This window comes from Parus major, chromosome 8, assembly GCF_001522545.3.
Source record: "Parus major isolate Abel chromosome 8, Parus_major1.1, whole genome shotgun sequence".
NCBI lineage: Eukaryota > Metazoa > Chordata > Aves > Passeriformes > Paridae > Parus > Parus major.
In genome coordinates, this window is record NC_031777.1 from 30,165,365 (window position 1) to 30,186,706 (window position 21,342).

At 51.2% G+C, this 21,342-nt stretch overlaps 2 protein-coding genes across 5 annotated transcripts in view; both read right to left on the minus strand.

Annotated features, from left to right (window-relative positions):
• GNG12 (G protein subunit gamma 12) overlaps positions 1-8,269 on the minus strand; it is an 18,118-nt gene extending 9,849 nt beyond the window's left edge. For 2 of the 3 annotated variants that reach the window (XM_015636870.2, XM_015636871.2), the window contains exons 1-2: positions 8,181-8,269; positions 1,613-1,670 (exon numbers count right to left, since the gene is read on the minus strand). The gene's annotated coding sequence lies outside the window, so the exon portion shown is untranslated. Of the gene's footprint in view, positions 1-1,612; positions 1,671-2,504; positions 2,550-8,180 lie in introns of those variants that run through there. The other variant, XM_033516450.1, reaches the window with a different exon arrangement.
• Positions 8,270-16,821: 8,552 nt separating this feature from the next.
• DIRAS3 (DIRAS family GTPase 3) lies at positions 16,822-18,455 on the minus strand. Of its 2 annotated transcripts, none has more exons than XM_015635605.3 (2): positions 18,091-18,455; positions 16,822-17,935 (listed from the first exon to the last, which is right to left on the minus strand). In XM_015635605.3, exon 2 carries the CDS (start codon positions 17,848-17,850, stop codon positions 17,254-17,256), a length of 597 nt encoding a protein of 198 aa, XP_015491091.1. In that variant the 5' UTR covers positions 17,851-17,935; positions 18,091-18,455; the 3' UTR covers positions 16,822-17,253. The 2 variants fall into 2 exon arrangements, with proteins under 2 accessions (XP_015491091.1, XP_015491092.1); XM_015635606.3 differs by having other exon boundaries at positions 17,041-17,935; positions 18,036-18,453.
• Between the last annotated feature and the right edge of the window lie 2,887 nt (positions 18,456-21,342).

Below are 21,342 nucleotides of genomic sequence, written 5' to 3' on the forward strand. Positions count from 1 at the left end.
TAAGCAGGACTGGGTTGTTTTTAAGCAGGACTGGGTTGTTTTTAAGCAGGACTGGGTTGTTTTTAAGCAGGACTGGGTTGTTTTTAAGCAGGACTCAGATGAGATTTACAGCAGTGACACAAATATTTTATATGTGCTAGAAAAAGTTTGGGTTTGGTGAAAGAAATCAAGATCCTCCCCCAAGGATCACACTCTGGAGAAGAAAAGCTGAAACATCTGGCAGGACTTGCAGTGGTTTTGGGGAGAATGGGGATGCTCTGGGCTGCTCCACAGCTGAAGGGATTGGGGCAGCTCAGATTTTAAACCAAATTTTCCAGCAGAAAAGGTCCAGCAAAGCCCAGCTCTGATCCCATGCCCCTCCTGGAGGAGGTGCAGCAGCCAGGGCTGGAGGGGGAATGGGAATTCTGGCCATGCAGACACACCTGGCTTGCACAGGCTCAGTGCAAAATGAGAATAAAAGCCCCTTAAAGCACAGAACATCCCATTTGTGATGTTTCCTCCTTCAGAGGATTTACACTTGAGAGCAGTGAGAGATTCTACACTGGAGAATTTTTTTTAATTATAAATAATGCTGCCAGTGTCTTAATTGGAGATTAAAATCCTTAATGATGCGAAATGGAAGGAAGCAGACAGTTCCCAAGATCTTCAATTGGACTTGGTGTTCTGGGTGTTTAATTAAAGCTCTGTTCCTTCATAACCTGCACTTCAGAAGTAATTTCTGCTGATCAAACCTGGGCTGCAGCTCCCTTTGATTTTCAAATTCAGCCTCCACTGTGGGGTTCTGCCAAGCCCAATGTACATTTTGGGTGAGGAGCAGTGGAAAAACCTGCTTTTGCTTTCCTCTGCATTCCTTCTGCCTTCACTTTTTGTACCTTTAGCACACACAAAAAGTGACTTTTAGATCAAGGCTACTTTGAAAAACATCTGAGCAGCTTTATTTTAAAGACACCAGCCTGAAGTGACTGGAAAAGGCAACGAGCTGCAGGGCAGTTTCTCCACAGAAGAAATCCCTGCTCCTCATTCCCACTGGGAAAAAAGGGGAAAAACTCCAAAGAGACATTTGAAAATGCCAAAAGAGGCTGAAAATCAGGAGAGGGCAGTGCTGAAAGCTCAGTCAGGGGATGCAGCCTGGCCCCAGGTTCTGTGACCTTCAGCAGATTCTCTGTCTGCTGCAGATAAAGCCCAGGACGCTGGCTCAGGATGCTCCAAGAACTGGGAAGGTGGGAAGGATTTCACCTCCTTGGCTCCAGGAATTTATCCAGGTGCCTATTTTTAAGGATGGGAGGAGGGAATATAAAATAATTTGCATTTTTTGATGGACAAACTAAATACAGGTAGCACAGCAAAGACAGAAATGATGAAGATTTGCAGGCTGGTCCTTCCTAATCAGGGGAATAAACAAGGAAAACCTTAATTTCTATGGGGAAAGTAGGTTTTCTGCCCCCTAAATTCAACACAAAAGCAGTCAGGCAGTTAAAAGAATGAGGTGAAAAGTGCCAGCAATCCTGCCAAGGACTTTATATTTGTTCTGCTCCAAAATAAAATTAAATCACTGTCGTGCTGCTTTGCATTTTGCACGAAACAAAAGAACCAGAGTGGACTGGAAACTCACCTACATAGGCAGACTTGCTCCCTGACCAGCTTGCCTTGATTTTATCAGTGCAATGATCCTGAAACAAGAATAAAATTAAAATTATAAGGATTTTACAGTGCAAGAAAGCCAAAGCTTGGGGGAGGGGGGGTTGGCACTTGTGGTTCAATGCACAAAAATCATATTTTGAGATTGGAAAATCTCAATTCCTCAAACCTGGAGCAGCTTGGGAAGTGGGAATTGTCCCTGCCCACGGCAGGGGGTGGGACTGGATGGGATTTAAGGTCCCTTCCAAGCCAAACCATTCCAGGGTTGCTTTGTCCCTGGAGACTCAGAGCTGTCAGCCTCCAGTGATGGGTTCTCACAGCTGGGTTTAAATCACTGCCTGAACAAATCTGAGAGCTCCCATTCCCTATGGGAATTACACACCCAGAAAGAAACCTGGAATGGTGGCAGTCCTCAAATCCTGCAGGCTCTGAGCTCTGCCTGGAGCCTTCTCCTCTCCAGGTGAGCAGCCCCAGCTCTGTGAGGGTGATGAAAACCATCAGGTGTTGGGAATTCTGTGAGCAGGGAGAGGATTTACAAGTGGAACCATCTCTGCTCTCCTTCTCCTGGCTGTGCTGCTGCACAATCAGCTCACACACAGGTGTGCAAACAGATGTGTCAGCTTCCACACCTCCAGCAGGGACTGGCAATGCCCTGCAGCTCCAGGAAAGCTTCCCAGCCCTGCAGAGACAGCCCCAGTGTGGAACTGGGAGCAGGAGCAGCAGAACAGCCAGGGCACGGCCGGATCCGGGATTGCCACTGGAATGAATCCCAGCTCCGGCTGCCCAGGGCTGGTGGAGCTCTGGCACCGAGCCCTGGAGGAGACACAGCCATCCCTTCCCTCATTCCCAAGGAGGGAAAAACCCACCTGAAATTCCCAAGGGCTGGTCCTGAGCAAGGCACAGAGGGGACAGGCAGCACAGTATTCCTGTTATAATCCCCTGCTGGAAACGGGATCAGGCTTTTAATGAACCCTGCTCAAATCATTGTGTGGAGGAGGGAAATAAATTGTGTTAAGGACAATCTGCCTTGCCACAGTCCTTGTCCCTGTGCCAGGCTTGTCCTGTCCACATCCAGCAGGGAAAGCAAAATAAATAAATGTGACACGTAACCTCCTCCACGGACGTGCGGCCGCTGCACAAAATCAAAGCTGGGATGGAAAAGCTGCTGCTCTGCTTATCTGTGCAATATCCAAATCAGCTCACACCCCCTGGCAATTGTCAGGGAAAAATGAGAAGAAATTTAGAACTGACTCCTGCATCCTGAGGGGGATGAAAACACAGTCAAAACAACGGAATGGTTTGGGTTGGGAGAGACCTTCAGGGATCAGCCAGTCCAAGCCCATCTTTAATGCATCTGAGGAGTAATTCCAGCTCCTGGGGCTGCCCTCCACCCCAGAGCCACGCTGATATTCCTGCCTAATCAAAGCTCCTATCAAAGCAGCCATAAAAACCCACAAAGCCAGCATTGCTGGCATAGTTTGAGGCTGGTGTAATGCACCCCCTGCAAAAGCCTCCACTCAGAGGCCAGGCCACGCTTGGGAAGGAATAAATCAGGGAAGAGCACGTGGGATGAGGAAATTCCACAGCTGGATGGGTCCCAGTCCCTCTGGCCAAGGCTGGCAGCACCAGGCAGGTCCTCCTGCACTGCAGGAGTTCCAGTTCCAGCTGGAGCATCCCTGCTTTGCAGGAGGAATCCCACACAAGTTTTACAGCAACAGGAACCAGATTCAGCTGGGAAATGGATGGTTCCTCTCCCACAAATCCAGGGACACTTTCTGCTTATCCCAAAACCCCTGCCCTTGGGAGGGGGCTTGAAGCTACAAACAGAGCTGCAAATGTCATCTGGGATCTGCTCAAAATTATTCCCAGCAACCACAGAATCACAGACTGCTTTGGGTAGGGAGGGAGCTCAAAATTCACCTCATCCCTGCCATGGCAGGGACAGCTCCCACTGTCCCAGGCTGCTCCAAGCCCCAACCTGACACTGCCAGGGCCTGCCCATCCTCCCAGAGAGGGGATTTATCTCCAAAATCTCATCCAAACCTGTCCTGTTTTCCCCTTTCTGTGACAACCACCAAGTCCCTGATGTGTCCCTGGTTCAGGCAGCAAGGGCTGGGTCCCAGGGCATCCCCTTGGCATTCTCTTGCAAACTGGGAGGGAGAATTTTCTCTCCTCAGCTTAAAAGCAGCAGAAAACCTTCTGGTTACATGCTCTGGGGGAGGTTGGGCACAAGGCAAGCCCTCATTTGGATGGGAAAACCAGACAAAATGTGCTCCCACTGGTTCTGCACAGGGAGCAGCTCTGGAGAGTGAAGGGAGGATGACACAGAGGAGCAGCCTGGGAATGCAGCCTGGGAATTCAGACTGGGAATTCAGGCTGGGAATTCAGGCTGGAAAAGCAGGCTGGAAAACCAGACTGGGAATTCAGGCTGGAAAAGCAGGCTGGGAATTCAGGCTGGGAAAGGAGACTGAGAATTCAGGCTGGGAACTCAGGCTGCTCCCTTCCCAGCAGGACTGAGATGGACTTTTCCACCTCCCACCACCCCGGAGAGCCAAGCTGGAGGATAAAACCCACCCAGAGAACCAGGGCTCGGAGCTGAGCTGGGCAGGAAGGCTGGGATCACACATCCCAAAACAAAGTGTGCCAAAAAATAAACCCTGTCCCTGCACAGCAGGATTGGAAAGACACAGGAGAATGGATGGGAAGACAAAGGGGGTAAAAAAAAAGGGAAGCAAGGCTGGCTCCTGCCTGAGCTGAGCCGAATGTTTAAACAAGGAGCTGATCCCAGCGGCCACGTCCTGCCGGCCTCAGCTGCTCAGTACAAATAATCCTCACAACACACTTTTTTCCCTTTCCCTCCTCCCTCTGGAACTCCATCACATGCCAAGACGCTGATACGGACACAGGAAGCTGAATATAAACACACTGCCTGTTTTACCAAATATTCAAAGGAACACAACTAAAAATACTCGGCTGCTGGTGCCCAGGAACATCCCAAAGCTGTGATCCACCCCCAGCCACGCTGCCTGGGGCTCCAGGGATTTGGGGCACACTGAACCCCAAGCCTTGGCTTTCACAGAATCCCAACTGGTTTGGGTTGGGAGGGATCTTAAAAGTCATTTTGTTCTGTTCCCCAGCCATGGCAGGGACAGCTCCCACTGTCCCAGGCTGCTCCAAACCCATCCAGCCTGGCCTTGGGCACTGCCAGGGATCCAGGGACAGCCCCAGCTGCTCTGGGAATTCTATCCCAGGGCCTGCCCACCGTGCCAGGGAACAATTCCTGCAATCCCAAGATCCCATCCAGCCCTGCCCTCTGGCACTGGGAGCCATTCCCTGGCTCCTGTCTCCCCATCCCTTGTCCAAAGTCTCTCTCCATCTTTCCTGGAGCTCCTTCAGGCCCTGCAAGGCCACACTGAGGTCACCCCAAAGCTTCTCCTCTCCTGGTGAACAATCCCAGCTCTCCCAGCCTTTCCTCCCAGCAGAGCTGCTCCATCTCTCTGCTCATCCTGGAGCCCCCTCTGGACCCTCCCAGCAGCTCCAGGAGTGGATCCTCTCCTCCCCAGGGACACCTGGCTGGAGGGGGTTCAGCAGCTCCCCAGTGAGGAATGGAACATCTCCTGGGAATGTTGGATCCCCCAGAGCCACGTGCCACCCCCACCTCCCTCCCTAAAATCCCGGGGAGAATCCCACCACAGCCCAGTCACCCTGAGGACTTCTGTCACTTCTTTCTCATCAATCCTCACAAAACATGGAATGTAAACTTGCTGCTCGTGTCAGCAGTGTTGTCTCACCCTTCCAAGTTCCCCCCCAGCTTTTTCCTGAGAGCAGAAATGATGTGGGTCCTGAGCTCCCAACACCGAGGGCAGGATCAACACTGAGCTTTGGGAAAACGAACCCCAAACTGTGTAATTCTGCAAAATTCACCAGACAGCTGCACAATTCCAGCAGTGCAGGAATCCCAAGGGTCACCAAACATCTGCAGCTCCCATTTTCCAAGAAAAAACGAGTCTTTCGAGAACTGGGGGTGTTCCATCCCAGTCAATGGAGCTGCACTCCAATTCCTGCCCCTGCACAGGGATATTTCTGTGCCAGGACAAGGAGCCAGCAGCCTTCCCCCCATTCCCATGGTTTGTGTAAGCACAGATGGAGTTGCAGCAACTCAATCCTCCCTGGAATACGGCTCCGTGGCTCGGCCAAGGCTGTGCTGGTGTTTCCCTTGATAACCATAAACCTTTGGAAATTATTCCCTCCGCCCCCTGCAGTGATCTCTGCTCTGGCAAAGGGGACAAAGGGAAAGGGCGGAGGGGAGGATTTATGGGGCTGCACCAAGGATTTCTGCAGCAATATGGATTTGCTTTCGCAACAGAGCACACTCAGAGAGGGATACACTGGGATTTGGGAAGCTGTGTCCAGGGAAGGAGCACGATCCCAACCCCATGGAGCTGTTGGGTTCAGCATCTCCTGCAGGGATGGTGGAGCCACAGGAAAAGGAGGGAGAGGGACTTTTTAAACAGACAGGGAGGGACAGGACACAGGGAATGGCTCCCAGGGCCAGAGGGCAGGGCTGGATGGGATTGCAGGGATTGCAGGGATTGTTCCCTGGCAGGGTGGGCAGGCCCTGGGATAGAATTCCCAGAGCAGCTGGGGCTGTCCCTGGATCCCTGGCAGTGCCCAAGGCCAGGCTGGATGGGTTTGGAGCAGCCTGGGACAGTGGGAGCTGTCCCTGCCATGGCTGGGGTGGGATGGGTGGGATTTGAGGTCCTCTCCAACCCCAACCATTTGGGATTCCATGATCCTACAGTGTCACCCCAGGCCCTACTACAGAGAACTCAACTTGAATCTGGTTCAAATATTCCAAGTCTTTCTAGCAACCTAAAAACTTAAGAACTTTCAGTACTTAAAAAGTCATCATATTGCCAAAGAAACATCAGATTTGAAATAAAAAGATGTCTAAAGCCCACAGCACAACTCAATAATTTGATTTAACACCAGCAAGAAGTAAGAGATCAGTTGCTCTGCTGCCTGGGAGCCCAAGAAACTCCTCCAGGATAACAGGAGAACTTCATCATCCAAGGAAAAATCCTCCATCAGCTGGGTGATTATGGAATGAGCCCATGCACAATTCCTCTCTGGAACTGATTGCTCCCTGATTAGAGATATCCCAAACGCTGTGGTGAGTCCCACACCAGGGTGAAATGAGGGATTGAGGAGTCATTAACTCCATACTAATCCCTCAATCTCATTTAGCAGCACTGAGCAGCACAGAATCCTGCCCTTTACTCCCAGAACTGTATTTCTAAACCAATTTACACCCCAAACACACACAAGCAACATGTCCCTGATCCTGGGGGCTCTAAACCAGGTGAAACACTGGGTAATCACCTGGAAAATGCTGCCAATTCCATTTGATGTGCCCCATTAATTAAATGATAGAATATCCTGAGCTGGAAGGGACCCACAAGGATCAAATCCAGCTCCTGGCCCTGCTCAGGACAACCCCAAAATCTCACCCTGGCAGCCTCAGGGCTGGGACCATTCCCTGGGGATGTCCCACCACCCTCTGCAGGAAGAACCTTTCCCAAAATCCAACCTAAACCCCTCCTGACACAGCTCCTTCCTAAAAACACCAGGATAAAATCACAATATACACTCAAAACCCTCTTCCCACCCCGCTCCCCCCAAAAAAGTAAAGAATTTAAGCTTGCAATAGAGAATCTCAATTTAAAAGTTACTAAAGGAACTAAAAAAGTTCCAGGAGTTTGGCTCCATGATCCCTTCCAACTCAGGATGTTCTGCAATTCTACAATTCCAAGCAAATTTATTACTGCAACAGGGTGTGTAATCTCAGTATCAACACGAAACCTCCTGGAATAATGACGCTTCCCACTAATTAACCTCCTTCCCACACTCATCCCACAACTCCCCGCACGTGAGAAACTTCCTCGGTCAAGCAGAGCTCCGGGATTCCAAGGAAAACCCAAGTTCTGATGGCTGGGAATGGGAAAATTGGTCAAATTTTAAAGGATTTGGCAGAAAACTGGGGTGGCCCCCACGTATTTGGAGCTGCCAGCTCTGGGGATCCATCGGTGCCATGGGGAAGGTCTGGAGGGAAGGAGAAGGAAAGGAAGAAAAAATTGCCTATTTTAGAATTATTTTTGCCTAATTAAGCAGATTGGTTTTTTTTACATAATTAAGCAGATTTTGCCTCATTCCCGTGCCACACTTCACTTGTTGAACCACATCACACCTGCTCTAAGCTGCCTCCCACGGGGAATCCTCCTCAGAACAACAAAAAAACCGGGAGAAAAAAAAGAAATAATTTAAAAAAAAAAACCCAAAAGCTCCAAACCAAGCCCAAAACCAGCCAGGCACCGCTCGGGCCCGGCCCGCCCCGCCAGGCCCGGCAGCCAAAGGGGCCGGGCTGGCGCTTCCCGCTGTCCCCGCGGGGCCGGGCGGGCTGTCCCGGGAGGCAAAGCTCGGTGTTCCCGCTGGGAATCCCCCCCCGGCCCGGAATCCCGGGGTCCCGGTGTCCCGGTACTCACCGAGCACCGCTCCCGGTGTCTCCACAGGCGACCGGAGCGGGAGCGGAGGTCACGCCCACAGAGCGAAGCTCCGCCCCTTTTCCTTCGGCCCCGCCCATCCCCGCGTGGCCCCGCCCCGCCCCGAACGGGGCGGGGCGGGGCCATGCGGGGATGGGCGGGGCCAGGAGAGTGGTGGGCGTGGCCACACCGGGGTGGGCGTGGCCATGGGGGTATCCCAAATCCACGCGAAATTCCGCATCTAAATCCGCTTTGTCCTGTTTGGGAAGGGGATGAGTGAGAAAAGCGTGAGGCCGAGGGATGGTTCAGGGGGTGATAGCGGTAGAGGATCCGGCGGGGTGGAGAGGTTGGAGCACGGATATCCTGGGAATTTTGGGGTTGTGGGTGTCGCCAGGGAGGGGCAGGTTTGGTATTTGCAGAGGCTTGTCTGCTGCCCGAACGAGCCCGGCGAGCCTCTGCTTGTGGGGCTTTGATCCTGGGATCACCTGGGAATACATTCGTCTCCAGAGGCAGGGGAGGGTGTGGATTAAAATTTAAATACGGGTTCTTGCCTGCGAGCTGCAGGAGGGGGAAGGGCTGGGAAATGACGGCCCTGGAACAGATTGTCCAGGGAAAATGCGGCTGCCCCATCCCTGGAAGTGTCCAAGGCCAGGTTGGACAGTGGGGCTTGGAGCTTCACCCTGGGATAGTGGAATGGTGGAATGGGATGGGCTTTAAGGTCCCTCCCAACTCCAGCGGGTCTGGGATTCTATGAAATTCCAGGAAAACTGGGGAAGATGCTGCGCTCATCCCCATCACCACCTCTGCCCGGAGCATCCCTGCCCTGAGAGCTCCAGGAAAAACTCTCCTTGCTCTTTTCCATGGGTTTTGCACGGGCGGGTTGTTGCTGTCCCTGGCTCCAGCCTGTCTCCACAGCAGCTTTTATGGGAGAGGAGATGGGATCACCAGGCTGCTCGGCTCCTCTTTATTGCCATTCCAGCTGGGAACACGGGGATGCACGGGAGGACCTTGTCCTGCTTTATACCCCAATATAAAAAAAAAAACAAACCAAAGGAAACCTTTAGGAAGACTGTTAGAAGAGAAGGAATTCTTCATTCGATTCCTAATTAAAAAGACAGGAATCCTGTTTTCCCCAGCCAGGAGGGAAGCGTTGCCCTCTCGTGGGCTAAAGCAGCAGCTCCCCACCATTCAGCCCTAACCGAGTTCTTAATTACCGCCGTTAATTAACTACCTGTGGCCTCACAGTGCAGCACTCTGCTCCTCCTTGTGTTCCCTGGAGCTTGTCAGGGATTCCCAGGAGCTTTGCTGGGGCTCCTGTCCCGTTCCAGTTTGCCACGGGGCACACACTGGACACACTGGGAGGACACCCTGGTCTATGAACTGGGCACACTGGTTGCACTGGGGCTTGTCCTGTGCATACTGGGAACATGCAGTGCATGCACTGGGAGGGCACACTGGTTTGAACTTTGTCTTTTCTCTATTAAACATTTATTTTCGTTTCCACCAGGGGTGGGATAAAGACTCAGCAAGATGGGATTTCTTGTTTCTCCTTCCTTTTGTTCCCTCCCAGACACTGACCCAGTGGATGTCTCACCTTTGTCTGAAGGCAGGACTGAGTTCTTTGGATCCTGGTGATATAAGCACAGGTTTCCCTGTCTCCTAGAAACACAAATATACATGGAAATGTTTATTATGATCCCTGGGAATGTCCAAGGCCAGGCTGGACAGGGTTTGGAGCAGCCTGGGATAGCAGAAGGTGTCCCTGCCACAGCAGGGGGGTGGCTCTGGGTGGGCTTTGAGATTCCTCCCAAACCAGTTTGGAGGTGAGATACTGGAGCAGGACTGGGAGCAGGACTGGGAGCAGTATCCAGGGTGGAATTCTGTCCCCCAGCACCATTTATCTCTGTGAACTCTCACTATTTCCTGCATAACTGGGTTCAGAGTTCAGCCAAGGGCTGCCTGCAGTGCACAGCCTGGGAGGTTCTGCAGCAGCTCTGCTCTCAGGGTGCACTTTGGTCAGAGAAAGCAAATCCAGATTTCTTCTGCCTGTTTGACACTGCTGCTCCTTCCCACCTTGGATGCTCTGTGTCCCTTTGCAAGGAGGGGGGAATTCTCTCAATGAACTCGGGGGGCTTTCCCAGATGGGTCATGGAAGTCTGGGATGCTGGAGAAAATGAGCCACATCACTTCCAGCCCAAATGATCCTGGCAGGAGCCAGACAAGAGCAGGCAGAGCAGAAAAACTCACTTCTTGGACAAAATCATCAAAATTATACCATGTTCCCCCTCAAAAGCCAACGAGTTTTCCCCAGAATCTGTGCAGAGCAGGAATTTTGGTATGGTTTTTCCAGAATCTTTTCAGGATGGGAATTTTGGCTTTACTGAGCTTGTATTTAACCAGAAAATGAGGAAAAAACGATCCTGCAAATAGCTGGGAGCAGGCGGGGGCTCGCTGCTGGTTAAAGGCTGGTGCAGGGTGGAGGTTGTTGTCCTGCCTTTCAGCAACCCTGGGATTATCCCTGAGCATGGAGTCCAGGGTGACAGCCACAGAAAGGGAGCTCATAAACCAAGCAGCCAGCTGTGCATAGCCAACAGCCAAGGAAGGCTCTCCCTGGAGCACAGGAGTGATCAAATTCCGTGTGGGAGAACTGGAGGTGGCACAATGGGATTTCCAGGACAGCCATTCCTCGTGGCTGCTCTCTGCAGTGCCTGTCACCGTGTCCCTGGCCAGGAGCAGCTCCTGCTCCCCCAGCTCCATCCCTGCTGCATCAACAGCTGCCATCCTTTCCTTCCAGTGTCATTGGAGAAGGAACAGCAGCCCAGGCTCCTCTGGCTTTTCCCACCCTTATCCCAAAGAACCAACTCCCAGGGATATGGTCTGAGCCCCCTCAATGTTTATTTTCCCTTACTGTTTATCATGGATTCCTTCCACAGAGGAATCCCTTCAATCCCTGTTTCACTTAAATCCCCATCCCTGGGGCTGCATCCCATCCTGCTGGAGCCAGCCTCCCCTGGAAAAGGCTCTCCAAAAGGAGCATGTGTAATAAACGATCCCATTTTGAGTGGACACCCCTGGAAAGAGCCTCCTTAAGGCTGTTCTGAGCAATCATTAACGCAACAAAAACAATTACACACCAAATATCCTTGTGTTCCACATAACAAATGCCAGCCACCCTTCGGCATCCTCTTTCTTGGGTGTAAAGACTTATTTTTCCACTAAAGATTAACCAATTTTTCCACCATTGATTAACCAAATGAATCAATGCTTGGAATTATGCCTGTGGGAATGAGTAATTTCCTACAGTTCATAGAAATATTTCCCATTTTTGAACCATATTCTGGTTTATCTTTCCAGATAATCACAAAACCACTCTCCCCTAGTTCCAGCTTGGCCAGCTGGTAAAGCATCTGACACCAGGAATGGCTAAAACACTCTGAGCATGAACATTTCCTTATTTATTCATTTCCTTCCCTATTTTTGGGCTTTGTGTTGTTGAAATGACGCAGCAGGAGTGCCCAGGGACAGACCTGAGTGCTGCAGCTGGGGTGTGCTCTCCCTCAGGGGCACAAGGAGTGAGTTCCATTGTTCCCTCACCTCCATATCAATCCCAGCCCGTCCATATGGACCCCCAGAGGGCTGAACGTGGGTGCAGGCTGGGATCTGCTCCATCCCTGCTCCAGGGATGCTCCAAGCAGTCAGGAGGATGTGGGCAGCAGGATGTGGGCAGCCAGCACTGGCAGAAGAAGCCTTTTCATCACTCCCATCCCAGATGAGACCTTGGTCTTGATCCAAGGACTCGGTGTGATGGGTGGGTTCTTCCCTCCAAGGAGGGATTTTCACTGCCTGGGTGTGAGCTGCTCATCCTTCACCCACGGGCAGCCTGAGGCAGATAATGGGATGCAGGGGTTGGAGGAAAACATGTAGGAACAAAGGAAAACCATAACGTAGGAGAGAAGAGTTTTCATATCTCCATCCTTAGATATTTTTAGTCTGAAAGGCACAAATGCATCACTGAGCTCTGGAAGGAAAGTTCCCCACTGCTCTCCATGTCAGAGCCTTTGGAGCAGTGTTCTGCCTGGACACCTATATCCAGGAGCAGGAAAACCACATCCCTTTAGCTGGAGGAGACATCTCCCACTATCCCAGGCTGCTCCCAGCCCCATCCAGCCTGGCCTTGGACACTTCCAGGGATCCAGGGGCAGCCACAGCTTCTCTGAGTACCCTGTGCCAGGGCCTGCCCACCCTCAGAGGGAAGAATTTCCTTCCCAATATCCAATTTAAACCTGCTCTTCTTCAGTTTAAATCCAATCTCCTTTGGGAAAAGCCCCTCTCAGCAGATCAGCTGCATTTGCCCTCTGCTCAAGGCTTGGAGCAAGTTCTTAACACGGGCTGCCAGGAAGAGATGGGCTCTGGTGGGACCCCACACGCCCCTTCCCACCTGGATAAGAGCTGAGGACAACGGTGGGAGCAGTTGGCATGGCTGGCTTGGAAGACTCTGGTTCTGTGCTAATCCAGGAAAACACAATCATTCCTTTCCCTCTGATTTTCAGACTTGCTGCAAGTGTGAAGAGGACAAAGAGCAGCAAATGGGATGGAGGCAGCAGCCCAAGCCAGACCCTGTTCTGGTGCCCAGCTCTGCCAGCGAGGTTTGGCTCCACCACCACGGGACTGTGAACAAACCCAACCGAGCCATGGCACTGCTGGGTTCCCCTCCTTCCTCTGCTCCTCCCTCCTTTTTGCATTATTAAGTGTACTCCCATCTAATAGGATTTTATGTCAAAGTTTTTCCCCAAAGTGGGAAAAAAGGAAAAAAACAATTAGGCAGGTCTAGCCTGGCATGCAGCAACACCATTGAGCAGGAGGCTGCTACGCTGCTGTTGGTCTGGAGCCTCTTTAGCATTTTCATTAGCTCTCCAAAGCTTTTGATGTCCCTAATTTATGCCACAGACACTGCAGAGGAGGCAGGCAATGATTAAGATGAGCTTTTACTCTTCTGGAGTGCTCCGGGTACCTCGTGGCTATGGACCCTGCATATAAAGCAATATTGCTTATTATTCTGAGCTGTTTGTTCCATTAATCATGAGCCTGCTTTGCTCTGGGAAGAGGAATTGGAATACAGCAATATTCTGTCTGCTTGTTTTTAAAATACATGTGTGGGTGGACACTCCAGCTACTGCTCACATTTTTCTCTCACAAGAAGAGCTGTTCGTGATTCTCCTCCCCAGTGTTTTCTCTTGACACTGATTTTGTTCATGGAACTCAGGAAGGGAACTGCCTCAAGCCTGTCAACGAGTGTTGTATGGAAATAAGGAGCATTAACTGAGAAATTTCACAGAGAGGAAAAGAATTTCCTCCTGGAAAGGGTGGTCAGGCTGGACATTGGAACGGGGAGGTGGTGGATTGCCCATCCAAGGAAGGGCTAGATGTGACACTCAGTGCTCTGGGCTGGGTGACAAGGTGGGGATTTGGCACAGATTGGGCTTCATCGTCTTGGAGGGCTTTTCCAAGCTCAGTGATTGCACAATTCTGTGATTCAGTTCAAAGTCACTCACTGCCCTCACGGTCCCAGCCTTCAGCAGCCACCCAGGCAGCAGTGGGGGTCGGGATTCCTCCAGGATATCCCAAAGGGAATTTTCAGAGACCACGCTGTTCAACTCGTGATCTCAAGAAGACACTATGGAGGCATCAAAAGCAACTCAACAAGTTGTGTCAGCATCTTCTATCACCTTGTCTCACCACATCTGACCTCATGAAGAAACTTCCAGAAAACCAGAGAGTTCTGGGGCAGAACAAAATGAAAAAGGGAATAAAACAACCAAATTGAGAATTATTAGTGAGTTCCCATCCAGCTCTCCAGACACGGACAGTGTGTCAGGGTATGTCTCCAAGATGAAAGGTTTACAGGATGAGTGAACAGCTCCATAAAAAACACGTTGTCACCAGCTCTGGGAAAAGTACTGCTGGAAACAGCAGGTAAGGCCAGAGCAGCTCCTTCAGACAGCAGAGCTGCTGCTTCATCGCTGACAGATGGCTTCACCTCAATGTCCTTCATCAAAAGATAACTGAAAAACTACAGGTCTGCTGCTTTTCTAACCTGCACTTATTCAATCCTTCCAATATATACCCTCAGCACAAAACACAGCATCCACTCCAATGAAATTCCCTTCCTATAGGAACAATAGATGGCACACACCCAAGCCAGGTTAGTTCAGTTCATATGGAAACAGCCAATAATAGAATTTATTTATTAATACAGTACAATTGAGCTGCACACCCCAGGCATAGATTAGTTACAGAGCATGAAAGGCAGACACAGCAGGTGTCACTTGTTCCCCTTCTGGTTTGTGTTTCTGAACTGGGACACCCTCAGGAGCACCCCAGCACCAAAACTGCCACAGAGTCTTGGTCTCGTGGCAAGCAAAGGAAGCTTTGAATTGTGGAATTGTTTAGGTTGGAAAAGTCCACTGAGATGGTCCAGTTGAATCATCCCCCCAGCACTGCCGAGGCCACTGCTGGCCCACATCCCCAAGTGCCACATCCACACAGCTTTGAAATCCCTCCAGGGATGGGGACTCCACCCCTTGCCCTCGACAGTCTCTTCCCACGTCTGACCACTCTTTCCATGAAGAAATTCCTGCTGATGTCCGACCTGAGCCTCTCCCTGCCCCAGCCTGAGTCCATTCCCTCTCCTCCTGGGAGCAGATCCCAAATCCCCCCCGGTTGTCCCCTCCTGTCAGGGACTTGTGCAGAACCAGAAGGGTCCCCTGAGCCTCCTTTGCTTCCCTTTCCAGCTCCCTCAGGGATTCTCCCGGGTGCAGGAATGCCTGGGCCTGTTTTGTTCCAATGGATTGTTGCTCTGACAGATCCCTTGGAGACCTCCACACCCCGCACAGGGAACACACAGCAGTGCTAATGACACATTCCAGAACATCCTGGCTGTGTGAGTAATTGCAGATCCTTCGCACAGGCATCTCCATGAAGGCAGTGGGAGTTGTAGAGACATTATTAGGTCTCCTGACATTTTAAAAAGGCTTAGACAGAAAACGTCTTTGGGGGGTTTCAAAGGCTGCGATGGAACTGAAATAGTTTTTGCAATAATAACCAAACAACCCACGAGGAGCTTTGTGTAAGTGCTTGGACATGAGAGAACAGAGTGAGAAAATCCATGCACAGAGAGGAGAAAGGAAGAGTTATGTCCAGGCAAAGCCATCAGGGCTGCTCCCACAGCCCCCTGACTGCCCCAGGAGAGGTCACACACAGGGGGCAACACCAGCCAGCACCACAGGTCCAGCACTGGGAGCTTGGGGGGTCCCTTCTCCAACAGGGAAAATCTCTGTGCTGGTTTTGGGGTGTGAGCCTAACCTTTTGGACAGCTCCAAACCCTCCTGCAGGAGCTGGCTTTCTGAAATCATAAGTAATAGGTTTTCCTGCTGAATGAAATGGTGTGATGGCTCCAGATGAAACCAGGACAAACCCCTGGCACACATGGAGCCATCTGACCCCATGAGTGTGTAGGGACAGCCTAAGGACACTGGAAAAGCAGCTCAGGGATAGCACAGGAGACAAGGGAGCACCAGGTGCCAAGAGCTGTCCAAATGTCGTGTGTTCACATGGATACAAATTTCACAGGTTTGTGTATTAGCCTGCAAAAGGAACAAAGAGGTCTGGGAGAAAAGGCCCTTCTACAGCACCTTCCACTGAAAGCCAGACTGGTTTGGGTTGGGAAGGACCATAAAGCTCATCCTATCCCACTTTCACAGTAAGAGCCTGAAAGCCTCCAGCACCTCCTGCTCCATATTGTGTTCACCTTCAACAAGGAAATCACTTCACTAGAAAAGTGCTATAAAAAGCAGCAATTCCTCTCCTCCTGTGTCTCATGTGTCAAGACCACAGTGCTGTGTAAACACCAAACCTACGGTGCAACACTGAGTTCTTACAGTCTTCCACTTGGGCTAAAACACACCCAAAATAGGAGACAGAATCATGGAAATATTTAGCTTTGGAAAGCCCTCTAAGATCCATGGAGTTCAACTGCTCCCCAGCACTGACCCACAGCCCCCAATGCCACATCAACACAGCTTTTCAACCCCTCCAGTCCCTTCATTCACATGAAGTGTCTGCTGAATGTTCTCATCAGAGAGGGGTTTGCTTCCAGGTGTAGATGCTCCTTCCCCAGGCAGTGTCATCTGAACTGACTCATCCCAGGTCTCTACTAGACCCTGGGTGACTTGGATGGAGCAGGGAAAAGAAATAACAGAATTCCAGGAGAAAAGGAGCTTCAGACAGCAAAACCAGGGCAATGGCTGGGCAAGGAAAAGATAACCAGTTTCTGCATCAGTGGGCACTTAGAACCTGCCAGTTACCTTCATCGGGAGGCAGCTCCTGCTCAAGGACACCAAGGATCGCTCCTGGACTGGGAATGAGAGCACGTGGAGTCTCCTGCCTCAGTGAACAGAAGAAGCCGGAGTAAAGCAGGAATGAAAGCCTGATTTTATACAGATACAGCTGTAATCACTCCCAGAACTGCCCTCGGGAACTGCACAGCACACAGGAAAACTTCACTTTTGCCACGCAAAAGTTGCAGCTTTGGTGGGCAAGCCAGGCTGTCAATCAAAAATTTAGGCACCCAGAGCCACACACATGCTCATTTTTAGAGCAAATGCCTCACTTTGATAGAGATTTTCTCTGGTCAATAGATTGCTGAAAACAATTTAACTCTACACATTATAGATTATTTCCTCTGAGTTAACAGGCTGGAGATATTTAAAAACTGGCATGTACTCACAAGAATAGGGAGGCTTGTTCTGAAAGACTTTTTTCTGCATCTGAAAAACTTCTTACATTAAAAACTTTTAGTCACAGGTAATTGCTAACATGGAACATTTATTGGTTTAAAAAAATAAACATGCAGAAGCCATCCTCCTTAAAAACAACACATACAATTACCCAGCTGGGATTTTAGAGGAAAGCAACAACCCTGCAAGGCGTGGATTCCTCCAAAATCTCCAGCAGAAATGTATTTTCTGTGGGAGTCCACGCTCCAGCTGTGCCGTGCAGCAAGTCCAGCCAAAGGCAATCACATAACAGAGCATTTGCCTTGCAGTTTATCTTTCTTTTTCTGCTGTTTGGATTTCTTTCCATCCACCTGGAGACTGATAGTTCTCCTCTGCTCCAGATTCAAGAGCTCCTGGAAGAGCTCCTGCACGTTGTAGTTCATTTTGGCAGATGTCTCCATGAAGGCACACTTCCACTTGCTGGCCAGCGCTTGCCCCTCGCTGGCATCCAGCTCCCTCTGTGCATCGTCGCTTTTGTTCCCCACCAACATTATCGGGATTTTCTGGATGTCGCCTTTGATCTGACAGATCTCATCGAAGATGGGGTGAAGATCTTCCATGGATTGCCGGCTGGTGACGGAGTACACCAAGATGAAGGCATGTCCTTTGGATATGGAGAGCCGCTGCATGGCAGGGAACTGATGGCTGCCCGTGGTGTCCGTGATCTGCAGGGTGCAGATGCTCTTGTCACAGCTGATCACCTGCCGGTACGTATCCTCGATGGTGGGGATATAGGTTTCCCTGAAAGTGCCCCTTACAAAGCGCAGGACCAGGGAGCTTTTGCCGACCCCCGCTGCTCCGAACACCACCACCCTGTAATCATTGCTCTGCTCAGGCATGTTCGCTGCGCCGAGACGTCAGGGGAGCTTTTCACCCAAAAAGCCCGAGTTCCACCAAGTTTACACAGCCCTATGCAGAGGTGGGCTGCGGAGAGGGAGGGGGGAAAGGGTGCGTTATTGAAATCAGCAATTAATAAATCACTCCCATCCTTTTCCCTTGAAATAAATCACTATTCCTTCCCTACCTCAGCCATGCAGCCCATGCACGTTTAACGCTACGAGGAGAGAATAAGAATTCACCTGCAGCCATCAGCTCCACCGAGCAGCGAAACGGGGCTGAAACCGCCTGGCAGCCGCGGGGAAGGGATATTCGGGCTCCCGGGAAGCCGTGCTCCAGCCCCGGGAAAGCCGCGCTCCTGCCCCCGGGAAGGCGTGTTCCAGCCCCCGGGAAAGCGGCACCACCCTCGCCCGGAGCGCCGCCGCCGCCGCGGGAGGGGAGGCTCCGTGCCTCCGTAAATCCAGCCTTCCACTCAACCTCCCCGTGAAAAGAAATAAATAATCAACACAACCGCCTGAATTAAAGCCGCCGCAGCCGAGCTGTGCCGCTCCATCCCTCGCCCCACGCACAAAGGCGAGTCTCGCCCTGCCTCAGCTCCCCGCACCGCAGACCCGCAGGAACTGCCGGGCTCTGCCGTCTTTCATTCGCCCTGCGCATCTCCCAGCTTAAATTAAGGGCTGATTTAATTAAAAAACTTCAAATCCGGGTCAGGTTTTCGCCCCCACTGACATTAAGAGGGGCAGGGATGCCCTGAGCAGCTTCTCAGCCCTCCCCGGGTAAGCCACCGAGCCCTGGGGCAGCGGCCAGCAAGGTCCACTCAGGACTTTATCCGTGTAATCCCTTCCAGCTCGGGCTATTCTGTGATTCCACTGTTTGGTTTGTCTCCCTCACACCGCCGCATGAAATAGAGTAGCTGTGTGTCACAATCACAAATATTTCTCCTCGTTTATTAGGAATTTCCCCCAGCGCAGTCTCTCCAAAAACGCCCTCATGCGGGTACACCGGAGCTCGCACCACCCGGTGCCTGACAGGAGCAGGCGGCCGTGTGTCCCCGCTGTTCCAGCTCCGGCACGGCCGAGGAAGAGAGCCATCCCCGGTTCCTTCTCGCCCCGCTCCGTCCCGGCCGCCGCCGTGGGCTCAGCTGTGCCCCCACAGCCCCTTCCCGCCCGTGGGTTCCTGTCCCGGGCTCGGCTCTGCCCTCACGGTCCCTTCCCGCCCGTGGGTTCCCGTCCCGGGCTGGGCTCTGCCCTCACGGCCCCTTCCCGCCCGTGGGATCCCGTCCCGGGCTGGGCTCTGCCCTCACGGCCCCTTCCCGCCCCTTCCCGCCCTCGCGTTCCCGCCCAGGCACCGCCTGCCCTCACGCCCCAAAATGGCCGTCGGCCTCTGAGGGGTTCGGTCCGAAATTAAAGTATTTTATGAGGTGTTTCTGTTTGTGGGTCATCTACGGGCTGGTCATGTTGCAAAATGGGGAATGTGTAAAATTTCTTTAAGAAAGGATGTTCTTTGATGATCTTCAAGCCTAATCAACAAGAAGTGAGATTGAATCTGCGAAGCAGCAATCAACAAGCTCTAACTGATGCCCATGTATTAAAAAAACCTTAAATGAATTGTTGGTAGAATTGTTAAGGTTAGGGCTGGACATGTTTCTCTGCTCTCAGACCTGGGGGAGTTTAACAAAGCTTGGGAAGAAGGATAAACCATTGATAGTGGGTACAGGGAATGCAGGATTTATGGACCACAAGGACATCTGGCAGAACTCCCAAGATGAGGAAGAAATTCATAAAAAACAACTCAGTAACTGTGCTGGAATCAACACTTGTGGAGGAACACTTCCCAGTCCTTCCCCAAGCTCATTCTTCCCAAACCATTTGTGGTTTTCTGGGTTATCCTTTCTTATTTCTCCAATCCTTGTTGTGTTCCTAACACTGTGGTATCTGTTTTAAATCCACTTCCATCAGCCTTGTAATGCTCCTATCCCAGACCAACAAAAAGCATCCCTTTAGATCTATTTTATAATGCTGTGGAGGTTTTTTTGTCTAACACAAAAAAACCAGAGGAGTTTCAATCTTGACATGAGGCTGAAATACCTGAGGTAGAATTTGGACCAAATTCATCCCCATGCAGGGGGAACTAAACCCAAATCCTTAAAAAAGAAATGGCAACTCCAAAGCCAGTAGGGTGCCCATTTGTCCTGAGATGCTTTGAAAGTTCCTGTCTGAATTAATAAATGAAAATAAGAGAATAAAGCAGAATTGTGAAAATCCACTAATCAACATTAGTGGGGTCAACATGGGGTAAGGGATCACCCCTTGCCTTCGTTCTGTTGGAAAAAATTCCTGTTTATCTTACATTTGCTTTAGGGTTCCCATCTCTCCAGGCTGGCTGACTTGCCTGTGGCAAGGCTCACAACCTGCAAGCCACTCACTTTGCCCAAATCCCATCATTACTGGGGATTTTCAGAGCAGATTTACAAACCATCATTTCTGGTGTTTATGGGGTATTTCTAAACCATCATTTCTGGTGTTTATGAGGTATTTATTAGCCACAATGAAACGCTGGCTAGGAAGGAGTAGCTAATTCTGCGCTAGCCATTTTTGCTCAGTTATCCCATTTTCAGATATTTCCCAAGCTTTCCAATGGTTCTTTCTAAGAGGTGTTTTATTTTAACCTCCAGATCTAAAGCCTGGAGCTGGGATTGATTTCCTATAATAGGCTCTGACAAGGGAAGAACTCCGAGAGCTCTCGCACAGCATGGTGTCAGGTGCTAAGTGGGAAGCAGACCCGTGACACTTCCATGTGCCCACCACAGATCAAAACCTTCCAAAAATAAATCTGTTGCTGCTCATTGCTTATTTTACCCCAAAAAGTGTCCCGTTGAGAGCAGGTGACTGTCATTATAAGCAGAGCTGAAGCTCCTCTCCTGCCATTCCGTCCCCAGCAATGCACCCAATCCTTCACCGGCATCCTAACAAAATCCCAGAAAACAGCTCTGTGCCGCAGGATTTGGGGTGGGAGAGGGGACACTCAGTGTCCCACAACATACGAATTGTTTGGGGGGCTGCTGGAAGTGGGTTTAAAAAGGACGAGGAGAGAAACCCGGCAGCTCCCTGTCCCCAGCCAGCGCTGACACTCTCAGGTGGCTTTGCCCATTGCTGCCTGTTCTCGCTGTGTCCCTGCTCGGCGACACGGACTCACCAAGCTCCAGGGCCAGCCCGGACCCCGAGCAGCACCTTGCAGGCAATTGTGGCTTCTCTGCATCCCCGAATTCCCCACATTTCGCTGGTTTGTGTTGTCCAGCCGGGAGCCGGGCTCTGGTGGCAGCAGATGGCAGCAGAGCCCGGCCAGGACGGGATGCGCGTCCCGGCAAATAATGCTCCTCCGGGACAGGAGCGTGTGCCGGCGGCTGGCGGCTCTACAGGCACTGAAATCTCATTTAATTCGCTCCTTTAGGTCCCAAAGAGCTGCAGTTCCTGTGGCCAGGCTGCAGCGGGAAT

Excerpts from the sequence above, each read along its gene's own strand:
- DIRAS3 (XM_015635605.3), bottom strand. The coding sequence starts at position 17,850 with ATGCCTGAGCAGAGCAATGATTACAGGGTGGTGGTGTTCGGAGCAGCG.